The 18,999-nt window shown below is 39.5% G+C and overlaps 1 protein-coding gene and 1 pseudogene across 6 annotated transcripts in view; both read right to left on the bottom strand.

Moving 5' to 3' along the window:
* Nucleotides 1-18,999, bottom strand: part of Grip91 (gamma-tubulin complex component 3) — a 192,008-nt gene that overhangs the window by 38,207 nt on the left and 134,802 nt on the right. For 4 of the 5 annotated variants that reach the window (XM_076810377.1, XM_076810378.1, XM_076810375.1 and 1 more), the window contains one exon: nucleotides 18,235-18,366. The exons of the other annotated variant lie outside the window; for it this stretch is intronic. In XM_076810377.1, the coding sequence (XP_076666492.1) occupies nucleotides 18,235-18,366 (132 nt within the window). The remainder of the gene's footprint in view (nucleotides 1-18,234; nucleotides 18,367-18,999) is intronic. 5 annotated transcript variants of the gene reach the window in all.
* On the bottom strand, nucleotides 15,901-17,603 carry LOC143367913 (uncharacterized; annotated as a pseudogene). The gene is made up of 3 exons (XR_013085115.1): nucleotides 17,057-17,603; nucleotides 16,298-16,974; nucleotides 15,901-16,221 (listed from the first exon to the last, which is right to left on the bottom strand). The product of XR_013085115.1 is annotated as an uncharacterized LOC143367913 (transcript).

An 18,999-nucleotide genomic window follows, 5' to 3' on the forward strand; every position in this document is an offset into this window, starting at 1 on the left:
CAGGGTATCGGAAAACGGAAACAGGAATAGTATGCCTTTTTTTCTATGTAGCAACTCGAAGACTTTCTGTTTCTCTTCTTTTCGGGCCCTTTCGAACCGAAACATGTGGTGTCTGCTGTCTATCTCGAAGCAACGGGTACAATGGCCGTAAAAGGACGGAGCGCGGACTTATGTGAAAGTATAGGATGGGTCGTTCGTTGCACTTCTGCAAAGCACGGGTGTTTCGAAAATGTGCTGGCTTCTTTTTACCTAAAGCCTCTTGTTCTGGTGGGAGTTAACTCATAATGCAACGAGAGAAACTACTTGGGGGTAGAGGAAGTTGCTTGGAAAAAATCCTGTCAGTCAGCTAGCAATCTCGTACCAAAAATGTTCTCCGCTCAAGAATATTACGCGATGTTCTGGGTGTACGCCCGGAACAACGGGGACGCAAGTGCTACTGTGCGAGCGTTTGCACGGGAATACCCGCACATCCAAACCCCAAGCGAGGGTACGATTCGGCGTTTGCCGTCAAGATATTCTCAACGGGATCAATGATGCCGCAAGGCATGCATAGACGCTGAGGGTGGTCACCTCGAGCAATTGCTCAACTAACAGTAATCGGCCCCTTTCGGGGCCACCAATTTTTAATACCTAAGAACAACACGTTCCATGAAAAATAAATTAAGTGATCAGTGTTAGTGGCCATGCAGTGACGTGAATATTCTGTACATTAAACCGGACGCACTTGACGTTGCGATCCTTACCTTCGGGTGGTGTCGTATACCTACGATCAGCTGAGCTCTGGACGCAACCCTACCATGAATCTTTTCGTCCACCGATGACCAGGATCGGCACAGTGACCTACTTAGTGACACAGGTTTCCGAAAAGGGAGGAAAGAAAGGAAAGGAATACCTGTAGGGGTGAGTGTTATTTAATTTATTAGTGATTATTAGGTGTAGAAATAAATTCTGTTCGATTTTAGGGTTCAATAACAGTTTGATGTAGAAAATATGAAAACAACTCAATCATCGAAATAATTGCCATTATGCTTAATTACCTTTTGCCATTTTTCTGGTAGCTTACGAATATCACTGCGATATAAATTCGGTTGCTTTATACTGATTATGTAAATCCAGTTTGAAAGAATTTATTTATACACCTAATATTATTTTTTGAATTTAGTTATGTTGGCCGTAATTAAACTACGGATTTTTACCTCAATAACGAATTATGATCACTTGTCGAACATTTTTTTTTTAAATTACCTTTTCGTTTATGCCTTATTTGAAAACGAAATTTGCGTATTTCTTGTCCTCTCACGCTACCAACCACGCGCCTTACCAACGAACGAACGCAGGCCGATACGGTCATAGCCACGCTCGACGCCGTGGTGATTCCGTGCTGCAGGGATCACATCGCCGGACTTAGAAAGGCCCTATACTCAAATCAAAGAACGGATCCTAGCCACGTACGCTATGTCGGCCGAGACTCAACTGCGTCAGTTGTTAAAAGGACAAGTAAGGACAAGTAATCAAACTGGTAAGGACCGATGGGAAACCGACTCACATCCTAATGCGTCTTCGTAATTTGAACGACGGGAGATGCGATGACTCTGTCATCAAAGCAATATTTTTAGAGCATCTGCCTATGCAATGTAGGGACATCCTCGCAGCCTCCAACGTCGCGGAGCTGCAGGATATCGCGGCAGTCGCGGACCAGATAGTTGAGGCCATCAGCTCAGGACCTTGAAAGATCTCAGGTCAAGAAAGACCTCTCAAATGCGACAATAATGGCGTACCCTTCCGATGTGGCGGAAACGCGCGTGGTAACGGACGCATCCGATTTCGCTATGGGCGCGGCCCTCGAGCAGGCTGTCGGCGGATCGTGGCGGCCCCTCGCGTTATTCTCGTGTAGATTTAGCCCGGCTCAGCGTGCGTACAGTGCCTACGACCGCGAGTTGGCCGCGGTCTAGGAAGCGGTTAAGTACTTTAACCATTTTTTTAGAGGGTCGCAAGTTCAAAGTTGTAACCGACCACAAACCTCTTATGTACGCGTTTATGCAGCGCAAGGAAAAGGCATCTCCGCAGCAGGCTCGCCAACTGTTGTACGTTGCCCAATTCACAACTCGCGTCGAGTACCTCCCCGGTGGGGAAAATGTCGTCGCGGACCCGCTCTCGCGGATCAAAGCGCTGCGACTTCTGATCGAGCTTGACCTGAGCGAGCTCGCGAAGGAACAGGAGAACGACCCAGAACTCAGGGAAATCTAGAAATCGCCCGATTATAAGTTGTCAATGCGCAAAATTGTGTAGGGACCGTCCCACACAGCCTTGCACTATGAAATGACCGGCGAAGCTATTCGGCCATACATCCCGGCATCGGTGCGTCAACGGGTTTTCGAGACTTTCCTTAACCTCGCTCACCCGGGCGCGAAGGTCACGGACCGACTAATCAGGAAAAGGTGCGTGTGGCCTAATATGCATCAGGACATCGCGCGCTGGTGCAAAAACTGCGTTGATTGCCAGCAATCTAAAATATCGCGACACGTAAAGATGACTCCCGCTCCGATAGTCGCACCGGGCGGGAGATTTAAACACGTACACATCGACCTAATCGGACAGCTGCCGGAGCACGACCGGCATCGCTACTGCCCCACGCTCATCGACCGATTCACGCGTTGCATCGAGGCGATGCCGCTTGGCGAGATTTCGGCACGAACCGTGGCGAGGGCATTCTACGACTAGTGGATTTCGCGATACGGAGCGCCCGAGGTCATTACAGCCGACCATCTATTCTGTATAAGCTTCCGCGGGACAAGTCCACAGCTTTGGAGTACCTAGAGCAGATTTTACTGCTTATACCTCCAAGTGTTCGAAGTGGTTAGCTGACCACTTCCTCGGGGAGCTTGGAAATACTCCCTTCCTATTCCCGACAACAGGGGTAGAAGGGATGACCGTCCTCGTTAAGAGGTAATGACTCATTTAGTTCATTCCGGACGAGGATCACCCAGAAACCGTCTAGAACTTAACAGTGGGGGCTACGCGAAGGCAGAGTCACAAGCATTTCCTTCGGTCTTTCGGCGTTCAAGTTGTCATTGCTGAGTAGTATCTTACTGCACGGCGTTTTGCGTTCGAGATTTGGTGGTGAGCACCGTTTTGGCGAAGTTCCGGAACTCCCGTGATAGGTCGTCGTTCGATACAAGTCCGGCTTCAACTACAGGCCATTGCTGGCCGCTGGCTTCCACGGCTTGCTTCAGGAGTTCTCTCGCCTCATTGTGCTTTGGACAGTGGAAAAGGACGTGGGTCGAAGTTTCGTTCCCCCCACATGCACATATCCCATCCTCCACCAAGTTGAATTCCTCTAGTTTCGCTCGGAAGTCTCCGTGTCCACTTAGGAATTGCGTCGTATAGTGGTCAATTATCAGCCAGCGTGTTTCCTGGCGGTCCCGAACGTCTTTGAAGAATCGGAAGGTAATCCTTCCCTTCGTTGAGGCCGACCATCTCGATTGCCACATTGCAAGGATATCTCTCCGTACCTTCGCTTTTGCCGTGGCTACGAAGACATCTCCAGACGCCAACTCGGCGTGACTTATTCGACGTTCTCCAATCTCGGTGCTTATTGCTTTCTGGGCTTTATAGCTCGACGCGCGCTCCGCTAACACAAGGTCCACCGGTATCTCTCCCGCGATCACAGTGATCGCGTCGGTCGACACCGTACGGTTGGCCTTAATGGTACTGATCAGAATCCGCCTCTGCGACCCGAGAAGTTTGGAACATTTCTTGACGTCGAGGAGATCTGCCCAGCCTGCGGCGGCGTATGCTATGATTGGGACGAACAGACCCGTATACAGAGTACGCAAGGTCGGATGTCTCAATCCCCAGTTGGCGCGAGCGAGCCTCGCTAGCGTGTAAAACGTTCGTTCGGATTTGGCACATATATTTTTGACATGGGAATTAATACCCATTCCTTGGTCAATGTAGACACCCAACCACTTGATAGTGGGCTTGAGTGCCACATTCTTCCCATAAATCTTTATCGCAGGAGGTCTTTCTCTGTTCAGGGAACATTTCAAGAGAATCATCTCGGTTTTAGCCGCAGACAGCGTTAATTTCTGAGTGGCGCACCACTCGGAGATCACGAGCGCCGCTTCTTGGCCTTTTTGCTGCAGTTCCTGTCGCGAATTGCCGTAGACAATCACGAGCAGGTCGTCCGCGTAGGCGATGGGCTCTCACAGCCCGGTGTTCGAAAGCAGCTGCAGAACTTCATCAAAGATTAGGTTCCAGCAGCTCGGACCGAGGATTGACCCCTGCGGGCAGCCTTTGGTGACTTTCTTCCGCACGCTATCGGAGCTGCTGACCATAACAACTTGCCGATCGGCGAAATAGTCGACCATTAGTCTATAAAGATTTCGGGGGCAGCTTCACTCCTTCAATTTCTTGAGTACGCTCGGCCACCAAACATTGTCGAATGCTCCGGAAATGTTGAAGGAGAGCGCCAGAATGTACCGTTCCTCTCGACCAGATATCAATTCCCTGAACTTTACCAACGCGTCTTCCGTGGATCGTTCAGGCCTGAATCCGTATTGTCGATCAGAGCAGTAGTCCTGGCTTAGGAATACAGTCGAGAGTCTGCGTGTAATCAGCCTTTCGAGAGCTTTACCGAGCACCATTACAACCGACTAGGGCGCACAGTTTGAGTCCCAGCTGTTCGCCGCGCTGCTTTCGTTGATTGGTTGTCACCGCATACGCACGTCTGCGTACCACCCTACGTCAAACGGGATGGTAGAGCGATGGCACCAAACGCTTAAGGCGACGATAATGTGCCATGCCAACCAGCAGTGGAACCATGTTCTGTCCACTGTACTGTTAGGGTTGTGAAACCACGTCCGCCTCGACACCGGCGCGTCTCCGGCAGAACACCTGTATGGCACCGTGCTCCGGGTGCCCGGCAAGTTCCTCTTACTTTGTTGTCAAAAATGATGCTTGAAATTTATTTCAATTTTCGGTGCGTTTCTTTAAACACGTGCTATTTGTCGAATTTTATCTGATTGATTTGATTTTTATAAGTTATAGTTAGTATTATATGCCCTTCCCAGCTGCCGAAAAACTTTTTTGCAATATCAACAATTTGTCCCCATTTTTTTATGTTAAAGTTTATCATCTTTGACTTGAGTTTTAAAAAAAGTACCAAAAAGTACCTCCGTGATTTTTTGTATATTAATTGAGGGAACATGAACCTTTATATTAACGTCAATTTCAACTGCCCGAATATTCTCGAAACGGAGAAAATAGCCGAAATCATTGAAACGTTCACTGCTCAGGCGCGTGCTACGCCCGGCACGCCGCGTAGCGTAGGGTCCACTCGTGCGGTTTTGTTTATACAATGCATCGGCAGTCGTTCATCGTGGATGCTGTCTTCAGTTCTGGAAGAGCAGTCACAGGCAATACACAGCTGAATAGTGTTATACATAGTGTTATAGTCTGTAATATGATTAAAGTTTTTATTATTATTAATTGTCATTATTAAACTATTAATTTCGAATAGTTAGTTTCCATAGTATTATTGTAGTATTATAGTTATACAGGGTGTCTGCGGGAAGACTGAACAGCTGGATATCTCCTAATGTATTGGAGATAACAAAATAACAAAAATATGGCGTTGCATGGTTTGAGGGGGCCAATTTATTAGCGAAGACGAATTTTTTTTCGATTATTATTTTAAAAGATACGATGGTCACGTTCGGTGTTTTAAGTGGAACTATTTTTATTGAAGAGGTGAGTTGATAGTGCGTTCCAAGACAAATTCAATAAGCATTAATGTATACACTTGATTTCCACTGGTTTTTTAGATATTGCGCTTGTAATTTTACTGATTTTCACTGGAAGAAAACCCGCTGAAATAGTAAGGGCCGGGGGTGGTTTTGCTGGCGCCACGGGTGGCCTTGCCTGTTGAAACAGATACCTACCTGCCAAAGGTCTGGGTTAGGAATGGCAGGCCCAAAGGCTGGACAATTCTTTTCCGTCAGAAATGCTACTTACTAATGTTAATGTTTCAAAACGTCATAATATTTACTGAATTTCCTCATTCAGACTCAATTTTCAACTTCAATAGTCTTGTATTTCGCACTTGCTTCTACGCTCGGATGGCCGGTTCTTTTGGGAGGGATGCAAGTTCGATTGGTTAGGTTAGGAGGTGTGAAAATTGCTAGACCAAATTTCTAAACTATAGGGAGAAGATTGTATTAGGACCAATCGGATTTGCATCCCTCCCAAACGGTTGTTCTTTTGAAGAGACCCTCTTCACAACAATACCACCTCTCCAATGCCCACCTTCTCTCGCATGGAATAATACGCCAACACATGCTTTTGTTTTGATATTGGAGCTCATGTTTATACTCGAGAGATAAGGGATCTGTTCGAATTTTTGGAGAGGATCACGCGTCGACAGCGGGCTACCCCTTTTCTTCCTGTGTCTCTCACCACGAGGCGTATTGCCGGTGGATTGTAGGAGCGTAGCTGTCTGGATGCCAGTTGTTAAATTCAGGTGACGATAGAAACACTTTATTGCAAAACACACATGTACTATAATATTAAAGTAAATCGTATTCCTCTTGGGCAGGAGTACTGACAATGATCGAACTTACGCCCTACTTCGCGCAGACCGATTACACGGGGGGTAGTTGGGTCTCTTACCCGTTCACGCTCACACTTCGCGTTCACAATTGCGTTCTCGCTAACGCGTCACTCGTCCAATGATCGACAATCAACTCCCCTAGCACGCTCGGGCTCGCTTACATTATCAGGCGCTACCGAGCGCTCTCAAACAACTTTTACATAAGGAATACAAATTGCTTGTGTAAAACTAGTCCGATTTGCATGATATTTGGTATGCTTTTAATCGGAAGAACATAAGAAATTCATCGGCATCATTTCCATATCGATATCGTAAACAATAAACAATTCAGTTTTTCTGAAACAGATATGAATCCTCGGCCGACCGTAGCGAATGCAGGTCGACCCCCCGCAGTCACGGAGTGAAGCTGTAAAATATTCATTGCAGCGTAGTAAGAAATTCTTTATCCCTTATCGTATTGATATGGAAATGATGCCGATGGATTCCTTATGTTCTTTCGCTTAAATGCATACCAAATATCATGCAAATCGGACTAATCGAACTTACATCCCTTCCAAAAGAACCGGCTATCCGAGCGTAGAAGCAAGTGCGAAATAAAAGACTATTGAAGTTGAAAATTGAGTCTGAATGAGGAAATTCAGTAAATATTATGACGTTTTGAAACATTAACATTAGTAAGTAGCATTTCTGACGGAAAAGAATTGTCCAGCCTTTGGGCCTGCCATTCCTAACCCAGACCTTTGGCAGGTAGGTATCTGTTTCAACAGGCAAGGCCACAGCAAGACCATCCCCGGTCCTTGCTATTTCAGCGGGTTTTCTTCCAGTGAAAATCAGTAAATTTGCAAGCGCAATATATCAAAAACCAGTGGAAATCAAGTGTATACATTTAATGCTTATTGAATTTGTCTTGGAACGCACTATCAACTCACCTCTTCAAAAAAATAGTTCCATTTAAAAAAACGAACTTGACCGTCGTATCTTTTAAAATAATAATCGAAAAAAAATCATCTGTGCTAATAAATTGGCCCCCTCGAACCATGCAGCGCCATATATTTTTTTTTGTTACCTCCAATACATCAGGAGATATCCAGCTGTTCAGTCTTCCCGCGGACACCCTGTATAGACTTACTGCTGAACCTGTGGTTACAAGTAAAAGAAAGTGTAGAAGAAAATGTAGGATATTGGCGGGCCGCGCCTTGTTTTTATCGCGGTACGGCGATTTACGTCTCGCGATAGGAAGAGCTGGAGATATGAGAGGGCGATCTGGCAATTGTGTTGGTAGAGGATCATCGAAGACATTGGGCCCAGGGTCAGGAGGGGTACCCTGGATGGCCAGGACGACAGTCGCGAGCGAACCAGAGCCGTGTCAACATTTCCGAGAGTAGCATTTAAGCGACCGTTTTAGGGATTGTCCAACGAAAACAACAATATGAGTGGTCAATCGATGTATGGTAATGCATTATTGACTAAACGAACTATATGTAATAAAATTATTTAATAATATCTGACTTCAAATTGAAAAATGCTGTGTTTCACACATTTACTTTTATTTTAGAGCAATGTCACTCCGTCACGTACGGTAAAAGTTTCGAAATATGGTAAAGTGCCATTTCCAATAAAATTATTGCTTTATCAAATTTCATTGAACAAGACTTGTATTTTACTGACACGCCTAATTGGGTTAAGAAAAGCATTAACGAAATATCAAAATTTTTTCATTGTAAAATAAAAAGAAAATACAGCAGTTGCAATAGAATGTATGACAGAGTTTATGAACAACATGCCATATGGCTTGCAACGAAAATTACTATAAATGAACGTGTAATTGATTATATAAATTTAAATCAGGCTGGACCAAGCAATGTCACATCGGAAAAAGGAAGACCGCTTAAAGATTTCACACAATATACTCAAACATATAAAAGACATAAAGTCGCTGAGTTACTTCAAACACGATCAGGTGAAGAACTGTAATTTCCTGCTCAGTTATCAAATAGATTAACGCATCACAATAAAAGTTTTTCAAAGATTGAGGCATTAGCTTTATGTCTAGATTTAAAGTTGTCAGTAAGACAGTATAAACTTTTAGGTCGAAAAATGAATTTATCACACCCAGAGACTTTTCCTTCTTATTTGAAAATAAAAGAGTATAAGGAATCACTTTTACCAAGTGAATATAAAATTACTGAAATTAGTGCTGAAATAAAGATGCAAGAACTGATGAATCAGACAGCTTCATCGATTCTTGAATTGATACTACACAGAAATGTTTAATCAGTGACACTTTTAGTGAAATGCGGCTTCGCCATTCATATGTAGGATAATGATAAAAAATGTATAATATGGGGAAATGAAATTCCCTCATTTACGTTGTTATGCAGACCTCTTAAGTTCCTATTTACCAAAGAATCGTCAGCTCTATTTGAACAGGAATACGATAATTTTAAAAAAGCCATATTAGATTTGAATCCTACTACTATTGGCGAAAACGACGCTATAGTAATTGTTGTTTTTGACGTACGTTTTACAATGATAGATGACAGCATATGCAATATCATATTAAAGGCAAATTCCACTCAAGTTTGCTATATCTGCGGTGCAAAACCAAGGGAAAGGAACACTGCTGCAGTTTTTAATAAAACCTCAAATGAAGGGATGTATCAATATGGGCTATCATCTATGGATCAGATGTTTTGAAAATATATTTCATATTGCATATAGATTACCTTTTAAAAAGAGGCAAGCCAGGGGGGAAAAGAACAAAAAGCTCTTAGCTGAAAATAAAAAACAAATGCAAGACCAATTTCGAGAAAGAGTTATTAGTAGATATGCCGAAAGTTGGATTTGGAGACATTAATGACAAAAAGAAACACTAAACGGCAATACTGCTCACAGATTTTTTAAAGATCCTACAACTAGTTCAGACATAACAGGTGTTAATTATAAACTAATATACAATTTAGGGATTATATTGAGGGTAATTTCAGCAGGTCAGAAAATCAACATAATAGAACTTCAGACATTAATTGACGAAACAAGAAGAATTTACGTGACAAATTATCTATCGTACAATATGTCTGTTACAATGCACAAATTGTTAATACATGGAATAGATATTATTTCAAAAGTTTTAGTGCCAATAGGCAAATTATCGAAAGAAGCCTTGGAAGCCCGTCATAAGGAAATAAGATACTTGCGAGAAGCATTATCACACCAGGAAAAATTCCGGAATTAATACTAATAAAGATTTGTTCCAAGTACTTTTAATAAATTCTGATCCACACATATCAAAATATAGGACAAACCATATTAAATTGAAAAAAACTCAGACATAATAAAGTACTTGATAGTAGATGATACAAACACAGACACATGTTCCGAGTCCGATTCTGATTTAATATGACAAACAAATTTTTCCAATTTATTATTATTTATATTGTTATTTAATTTTTTTTATTAATGTTTTCATTTTTATGTTATTTTTTATGTTGTACGTACTACGTAATGAAAATTACAAATCAAATACTAGACAAATTTTGAATGAGTACAAAGTTATGATATTTGTCTTCCAAATCCATTTTCAGGTATTTCTGCGAAACTGATGAAAAAAAATTCCAACAAAAGTGAGTCAGTATTCAGTTGACAACAAATTTCAAAAGTAAAAATTAATAAAAAAAATTTTATTCAATAAAAAATCAAGATCACCTAATTTTTTTAAATGGAATTGCATATTTTCTATACACCTATCGATGCATATTTATATTCTTTTTTAAAAAGTGTTAGGGCACTTACGTCGAAACACTGTGCGACGTGACATTGCTTCGTCACACATTTTTTAGCCGACTTCAAAAAGAAAGAGGTTCTGAGTTATTGTTATAAAGAAAACAGGACATACTAAACCTATGAGTTATGCGGGTTGTATATTCAGTTTTGGTGAAGAGGCATCTTATTGTTTATTAATATGATAATCTGATTACTAAGCTTTGTTAATAAACTCATTAAATCCTAAATTTAAAAATAAGCGTCGTAATAAAAGTGGGTGTATTGCGGGTTATCTATCTTTTTTCGATGATGTGGAGGGAATTTTCTAAAAAGATTTCCTACCAGGGACGTTCGGAAACCCGGAAATTCAGAAAATTATTAAACTTGGTGTGCAAGTACAGTAGTTTATCTGTAACGCAACCCTATCTTGTGTCGGTGCCATGGTGCAGTTTTTGGGAGTGAAATTACCCCTTGAAGAAATGCAGAATTTTCTTTTCCGCGGAATATCTTGAGGACGGTGAAAGATATTGAAAAGAAGTTTAAGCAAAAGTTGCATCCTTGTCTTATATCTACAAAACTGCGTAAAAATAATTCTAGAAAAAAACGACACTTTCCAAGTTGTCCCCACCACCAACCCTTAAAATTAAGTTTTTGTATTTTGAAAATATATGCCGAAGGCCTCTGGATAATCTCTTTTCATATATATAAATAGTTTGTGTTATATTTTATCTTGTAAACAAATAAAACACCTATTATCGAATTTGAAGTCCATTTTATCAGGTTCCATTAATAAAATGATTTCTTAAAGCAATATTTAAATTATTATTTATATAAATTTTAGTCAGCTTTCAATTATTGAAAAAAAAAACAGTACGTTTGGGTGGAGCGAAAATATATTTTTTTCAGATATAATATTGATGTAGGTGTCAAAAGTTGCCGAAGCTGGATTTTTTTTTATCGGACTTTATCTTCAGGTTACGCATTGGCACCAAAGTATACAATTTTCTTCTAACCGCTTATAATGGGTATAATAATGATTATCTTATGCTAAAAAGATGTTTGCGCACAATATTTGTATATTTACAAAATACAAAACCTTAATTTTAAGAGTTGATGGTGGGGGTAACTTGAAAAATAAGGATTTTTCGAGAATCATTTTTATGCACTTTTATAGATATAGAAAAGGGATGCAACTTTTGTTTAAACTTTGAAATCTCTCACCGTTCTCGAGATATTCCACGGAAAAGAAAATTCTCCTTTTTTCAGAGTGATTTCAAACCCAAAAGCTGCACTATGGCAGCAACAAAAAATAGGGTTGCGTTACGGATGAACTACTCTACTTGCACAGCAAGCTTTATAATTTTCTCAATTTCTGGGTTCCTGAACGTCCCTTCGTGTTATATAGCGAGCACTTAGGGGCCAAGGGGAACTCACCTTCCAAATTTCATAGTCATAGATATCATTGGTTCCAGAGAAACCGTGATTGTCAGTGGTAGTATTTGATTTGAATTTTATATATATATATATATATAGAAGATTAATAAATTGCTGCCCTCTTAAAACAGAAAAAGAAAAAAAGGAAAACTGTAATAATAATAATAATAATAATAATAATAATAATAATAATAATAATAATAATAATAAATGTAAAAATTTAAAATTAATTGGGGTAAGCGAAAACAAAAATTTCCTTCTCTCTTAAACAGAAAAATAAAACAGAAGGAAAACATATAATAATAATTGTAAAAATTCCAAAATAACTGGAATAATCGATTGGTACAACGAGAGCTCTCGATTCCGTTCGCAGCGATCTTAATACCTTGGTCCCGCCGAATTTTCACCCGTGAGTACGCTCGCGGCGCTTGTGGCCGCCCCGCGGTCAAGGCGGGAAATACGCTCCTGTCTGTCGCAATAACGTAGATATCCTATATATACATTATATTATATATGTTTTTTCGGTGAAGGGGAGGGAGTTTATTTAAAAAAAATTCTTAGCCAGTACCTAGGGGCCAATAGGAACCTACCTACCAAATTTCATGGTCATTAAACATTAAAATAAAAATGTTTTAATATTAATGTAGCTTTTTCTTTGGTAATTACAAATACTTTTTTTTGCAATTTTCACTTGGGATTCGTACCGAGCGACCTCAGGAACTCCAGATTACCAAGCTAGACCAAAATTTTGATAGTAAAAGGCGTTTTTCCAATCTATTTTTTATTACGCGTCACAGTGAAATAGGCCTACAGGGGATACCACTGACAAAAAAAATGCATCGATAATAGTACCTCATGGGTGAAGTGGACACCTACTGATACGGGTGTCGCACAGTGGGCCGGATTTAAAATTTGCCGCCTTTTGGGTCTTTTTTTAAGATATCTTAATGAAATTTGCGCCAAAAAACAGGAAAAAATTATTCCTTTCTAATGTTGTATAATTTAATATTTTTTACATTTATTTATTTTTCAATTTTTTTTAACTGATTTGTGATAAAAAAATTTAATTCTGTTCATTTGCTACCTTATTTAATGCCCTTTACAGTGGTTTAATTAAAATGTTTGGGAAACTTTTCAATTCCATGTTATAAGTAAAAGTCGAATAATAAAGGAAAGTAGTAAAAAATCGGTTTGTTTAAATTAAAGACCAGACTTTTGCGATAAATATCTTCTTTTATTAGTAACTAATATAAACAATCTATTAAAAAATAATTTTATATGCAGTTACGAAAACAGCGACATTTTTCAAATTTGACAAGGAATATCTTCGAAACGCCAAAAAGTTCCATTTTCGGACCAATCGCAATATTTTCAGCACACCCTCGTCTAAATAATCACGCACCGATCATTTCTGCTCTCGTCCCACTGTTCAAATTATTAGTGTTTAAAGTTATCAACGTTCGGTCAGTCCGTAGGGTAAAGATGGGATAGTTGAGCAGAAGGGATACATGATATACGAGGTGTTATTATTAATATATATGCAATATGCACCTATTGTCGCGTTGTTATTGTTGAAAACGATAGCGCCGCTAAACAACTCTCATATTTTGGCGAGCGATATATAGAGTGCGCGGCGAACTAATAGAACGTTCTAGAACAAGGGCACCGGCCCGGATGTAATGCGAGCGTGATCTCACTTCCGTCCTCTTGGTCTGTAAGAGTAATCATCCAAAGAGTAAAAACGTGTGTGTAAAACTATTCTGTTAAGAATCGGTAAAATACTGCGCAATCGTATATTTTATTTTTCTTCATGCTTCTACTATGCCTGAATGGAATGAAGTCGGTCGAGAAACTCTAGGGTCCGAATAGTATATCCCTATTGGTCGGCGCGACAATGTCAACGAATACAAAGTAAGCAAACGGAACACGGGCGGCGGGAGGCAATGCAAGCGAAGAACCCCTCTTGCCGCTGAGACACTTCAACCGATTTCTTTCCATCCGGGCACAGTACAAGGAAGTGCAATAATTCGTTCGGTAATTCTGTGTTCAAATATATTTACTTTATTTTTCCTTCTACTAAAAGTGATTTTATTATCGAACCCCGAATGCGAGCACGTGTTTGGAAAATCCTATATCCCTACAGTTAAGTTAATGTTTGCAAGATGACTTATTAATTCCTCAGCTTCGAGGTCTAAATTTTTAGTTTTTTTAGCTCATCCAAATTGGGAACATTTTCGAGTATTTTCCCATCTGATTCTCTTAAAATCTTTATGTCGGATTTCCTGAGCTTCCTCAGAAAGATACCCAATTGGACTTATTAGCATATTGTACTTTTTCTGCCCCATGCATTAATAATTGATGCACACAGGCCGGCATATAGTACCAGCCATAATATTGTACGTAATGCTTTTCTATGTTTTGAGTATATTGACGAAATTTTTATTGTATAGGGGGAAAAAATGACCTGTAATATGAATAGGAGTTTTTAATTTAGCATTACATTAATCCCGGCTTTTTACAATGTACTTGATACCGAGAGCAAGTACGTATAGAACATGTCATATAATTAGTTATAAATGTTCAACATCTATTTGTTGAGAAGAAAATTACCTGAAGTATAATATGAAATTTTTTAATTAATGTTGCATCAATTCCAGTAATTTCAGCTCAAACTTGTGCCTTCGAAAAAAAATCGTCGGCTGTACAGTATTGTCTCGTTAGCGGCTCGCTGGTCGGGACCGGCGTTGAGCCCGTATCGTGAACGGAGCTCTAATTCCGAGTGTTCGTTTCTCGCTTCTTTCTGGTCGAAGAGGGAGCGAGATGGAACACTGTGTGCGCGGCGAGTGTGCGCGATGGTCGCAAGCGATTACCGTGAGCCGAACCAGGGTCAAGATTTTGCGAAGCGGTTTTCGTGCTCACGGTAAGCGCTTGCGACCATCGTGCACGCAAAGGACGGAGTGCCAGGCGTCCGAAAGACGGAGCGAGGCAAAACGTCAACGCGTCGTGTGTCTCCTGCTGTCCTCGCTCGCTTTCAGTGCCTCTCGCTCGCTCTCGTTCCATCTCGCTCTAGCTTTCGCCGGGCAAGAGTGAAACAAAAGTGGTGGGGATAGCGAAGAGTCGGTATCGTGTACACAAAATCGAGTCGCTAACGAGACAATACTGTATGTAGGTGTACCACGAATACCAATGTGACAAGCAGAACCGTAGCTGAATGCGGACAGTAGGCTGCACCGCAGCTGCCGGCAGATCCTGCTCCCAGCTCTGGTTATCACGGTAATTTATAATGTAGTTCCCAATAAATTCTTGATTTAAGTTACCTGTAAAGATTCATGTCTTGAAAAATAAAAAAATATTTTTAAAATGGGTACAAATTATTTAATCAACTTTCACTCTAATGTACTACTGTTATGCACATCAACACCTGAATGAGGTTCAAATAAACAATATTTTCAAATCCCACATTCAAATCCAAAGGTTGAAGCACATTATTTATATTACCTAACGCACATTTATATGTTCAAGAGAATTTTCACATGAAATTAAATTATTATTAAGACCTGTGTGTAATACTTCTGCACTTACACTTTTTCCTACTTTATGAAAATATAAAATTGATTGTTACTATTAAGTAACACAATATTAATATATAATACCTACTTATTTCAGTATACTTATACCGCTTACGTATTTAAAAATATTTTTCTAAAAAATATAAATATAAGTATATATTTATTCTAAAAACTTATTAAGTAAGATTAAATCGTACCACATTTTCCCTTGATCTTCAACCAATACAGAAATAATTCTTTGAATCCGGAAGTGCCAGTCCAAATTCTAGTAGTTCTCAAATAAAGCTAAGTAATATTAATGTAAAACTGAATATTCATGTTGCTCGCTTGTACTGGAATCTAGAGCAGTCATCTGCACAACATCTGGTTCGTTATTCTTACTCAGGATGTTAAAATTAACAGCATCAGGTGAAAATGGCAACAATCCACAAGTTCTGAAGCATTCTTGATTGTGTTCTCTAAATTATGTAAAGAGTCGATAGTCGTTTTTAACAATGGAGCAAAGTCTTCTTTTCGCAAACGTTCTCATCGATTTTCTAATCTCCAGGTACAAACTTTTTGTCGCCACACATTCTTCATGGGGTGGAATACAGGCACATCTAATGGCTGGATGATATGTGTTGAATTTGGATAGAGTGTTACTAATTCTATTTGTACAGTTCGACAAAAGTTCACCAAAGGCCTGGTTACATGGGACGAGTATCCATCCACATACAAAACTACAGGAAATATTATGTTATTTTTTAGTACCCACGGATAAAAGATGTTTGATATGTATTCATAAAATGTTTCGGTGGTTATCCAGCCTTTGTCAGAAATACCCATGCTCCAGTCTTTTTGGTATTTTTTGTCACATTATATGGCCCTCTCTTATAGGCATGCATACTTCCCGCAGCATTAACCATAAATAACACTGTTAAACATTCTTCTTCGTCACCAGTGACCACAGTGTACACTGATTTGGCACCTTTTTCACTATTACATGGCCAAGTGCAGGACAGAGTCGAAAACCACTTTCGTCGCAATTAAATATCCTAGATGGATCAATTGAGACTAAATTCAGTTTTTTCAAATGTTCTTGCACTTGTTTAAACCAATTGCGTAGTGCTACCTCCGTGACGGAACCACGAGTGCTTGTCAAAGTTTGAGCAATTCTTTTGGACAGATGAGGATGACGCCGAAGAAATGCTTCAAACTAGTGACGACCTGGTTTGTTGTTCACAAAAGGTGTTTCTCTTCCAAGGTCTGTTACCAATGCTTGCACGCTCTCTAGCAGTTTGGTTTTTGTGACAGGAAATCCTCGCTGTCCAAGATAAATGATCCATCCGCAAAGTCTTTCTTCTTCTTCGTTCCATAAACAGGTTGATGGACATCGATGCATTTAGAGACCCCTTTCCCTTATTCTTAATAGAAATTATACGCCAGGGCATATTATATTTTTCACTAGCAGCTCTTAATGACATGCCATTTTGAACTGCTTTCACAGCAGTTTCCACATTTTGTGGTGTGTAAGGTTTCTTTTTTAGTTTTCCCTTTGGCATTATGTATATAAATAATTTCTTATTCAAAATTTAGATTAGATTGTTCTTTGAACATAATCTAAAATTAATGTATAAAATATGTAAAAATAAAAAAAAATTAAATTAAAGAAATTCATTACTATTTAAATGCTTCAAACTACTTGCAGCAACCCAATAACACTGACACAATGGTATTGATTCCAAATTAACTCACGTCCAAACAGAGGGCCACGTCTCCAAATATGGTGCTCCAGTAATTGGACAAAGCGTCCAATGACTAGGCCAACGGCGATCTCATGTACTAGTGCATGGACACGATAGTTTTTAATTAAACAAACGAAAAATCATTTAAAAATACGTGGCTATCAATTAAACAGACTTTAATAAGTCTAAAAAACCTTTACTTAGTATAAAAGCACGCTAGTATTTACGAACTTAAGAAAGACGCTCTCAATCTTAGTCGAACACTTACAATTAGTAAGGCTTCTCATGATACATTAAGTTCGTGATTGCTACACAATAATATTATTTTTTCAATTAATATATCATGTTTCTGAATTGATTTCATGATTTTTAGTATAAAAAATAAACAAGGATAATTATTTTATTTCCTGAACTTCGTGAATATTGTTTTTAAATTTAATATTAACAGAAATTCGTGATAGTGTCCAATCACCGGGAAGTGTCCAACCACTGGGACATTTACCTTATCCGTTGTCAGGACGAGGTAGCTGGGTGTTGACCGGGCCTCGTTCGGCGACCAATTCATTCTTTCTACCGGAATCGTGGAGTGGCTGGGCATTGACCAGGCTCCACGACACTCAACTCATACTGTCAACGCGCCGGAGGCTTTTCACTGTGTAAGTGCGGCTGGGTTCGGAGAATCATTTGCACTCTGCGTATACCTCACGATAAAGATACATCGCCGGTTCCGAGTCGCGATATTACATATATCAAGAGATTACTGTACTGTATTATGAATTTTTCGGATTATGAGGTAATACAAATGACAGTCTACAATTATCAATCAGTAAAACGAATTTGAAAAGAATCATGAGTATGTTGTCTAATGTTGCACAATCTAATGTGGAATATGTAACTCGCACAGAGAGTGCACAAGAAAAATATTGAGAAATGACTAGCATGAGTGAGTGAAGAGTAGGTAGCAATCGTGAGAAATGACTCTTATTTAAGGGTGAGAGATACATAAAGGCAAACAGCTTTGGTTCCGAGAAACACGCACTTTTAAATTCTATTCCGTATAAGAATACTATTTGTTTTGGTTACACCATTTATTCCATAAGTCGAACGACCGCAACAAGTTATAAAATGTACTTACTTGTGATTTTTCATCTAGTAATGTACCACGCCTTACTGCATCTATGAAATAAGTATGCGCTGTAATTATTTCATCCAATGATGTTGCTTGCTCCAGTTGTTTTGCAAAGGCGTCCCAGGAACATTCGATTACCTTGAAATATTATTTTGTTAACATCTTTGCACACTTTGGTTAAATAAGTCGGTATTTGCAAGTCACACCCGTAACAAACGATACACAGAAAATAACTATCTGATAAGAATTTAACCTTTGTTTAGATTTAGAATATAATATTACTTACAATATTTAGTTGTAATACTTATGTTTACTTTAAATTAACTATAACTGCGAAGAATCCCACTCCCGAGTTCGATAACACTTTGCAGGTTTATAGAGCAACTTAAAATAAAAGACACGCAGTTCTTATGCAACTGTGGTGACTCCAATTTTATTACACAAATGGATTCTAAATTCTGCACCCCTTGAATACCACCTTCAAAATTATTGGAGATAAAAAAAATAATTTTTAAACCAGCGGTATATGATCTTTTACAGAAAATGGTATGATGCATGGCAACATGCAGTAAAAAAAGGTTAACAAGAAAGTCAGATAAATATTTTCACCATATTTACTTATGAAATTAACAATATTTTCCTAAATATAAGAATTCGCATTACATTTAGTTTGTATTCACAGGTGGCTGCAAATACATTAGCCAAATACGGCGGCAATTACTTGTCCGTCTTAAATGCGTAACCGATGCGAAAATATTTATATTAAAATAG

Source organism: Andrena cerasifolii, chromosome 4 (genome assembly GCF_050908995.1).
Source record: "Andrena cerasifolii isolate SP2316 chromosome 4, iyAndCera1_principal, whole genome shotgun sequence".
Taxonomy (NCBI): Eukaryota; Metazoa; Arthropoda; class Insecta; order Hymenoptera; family Andrenidae; genus Andrena; species Andrena cerasifolii.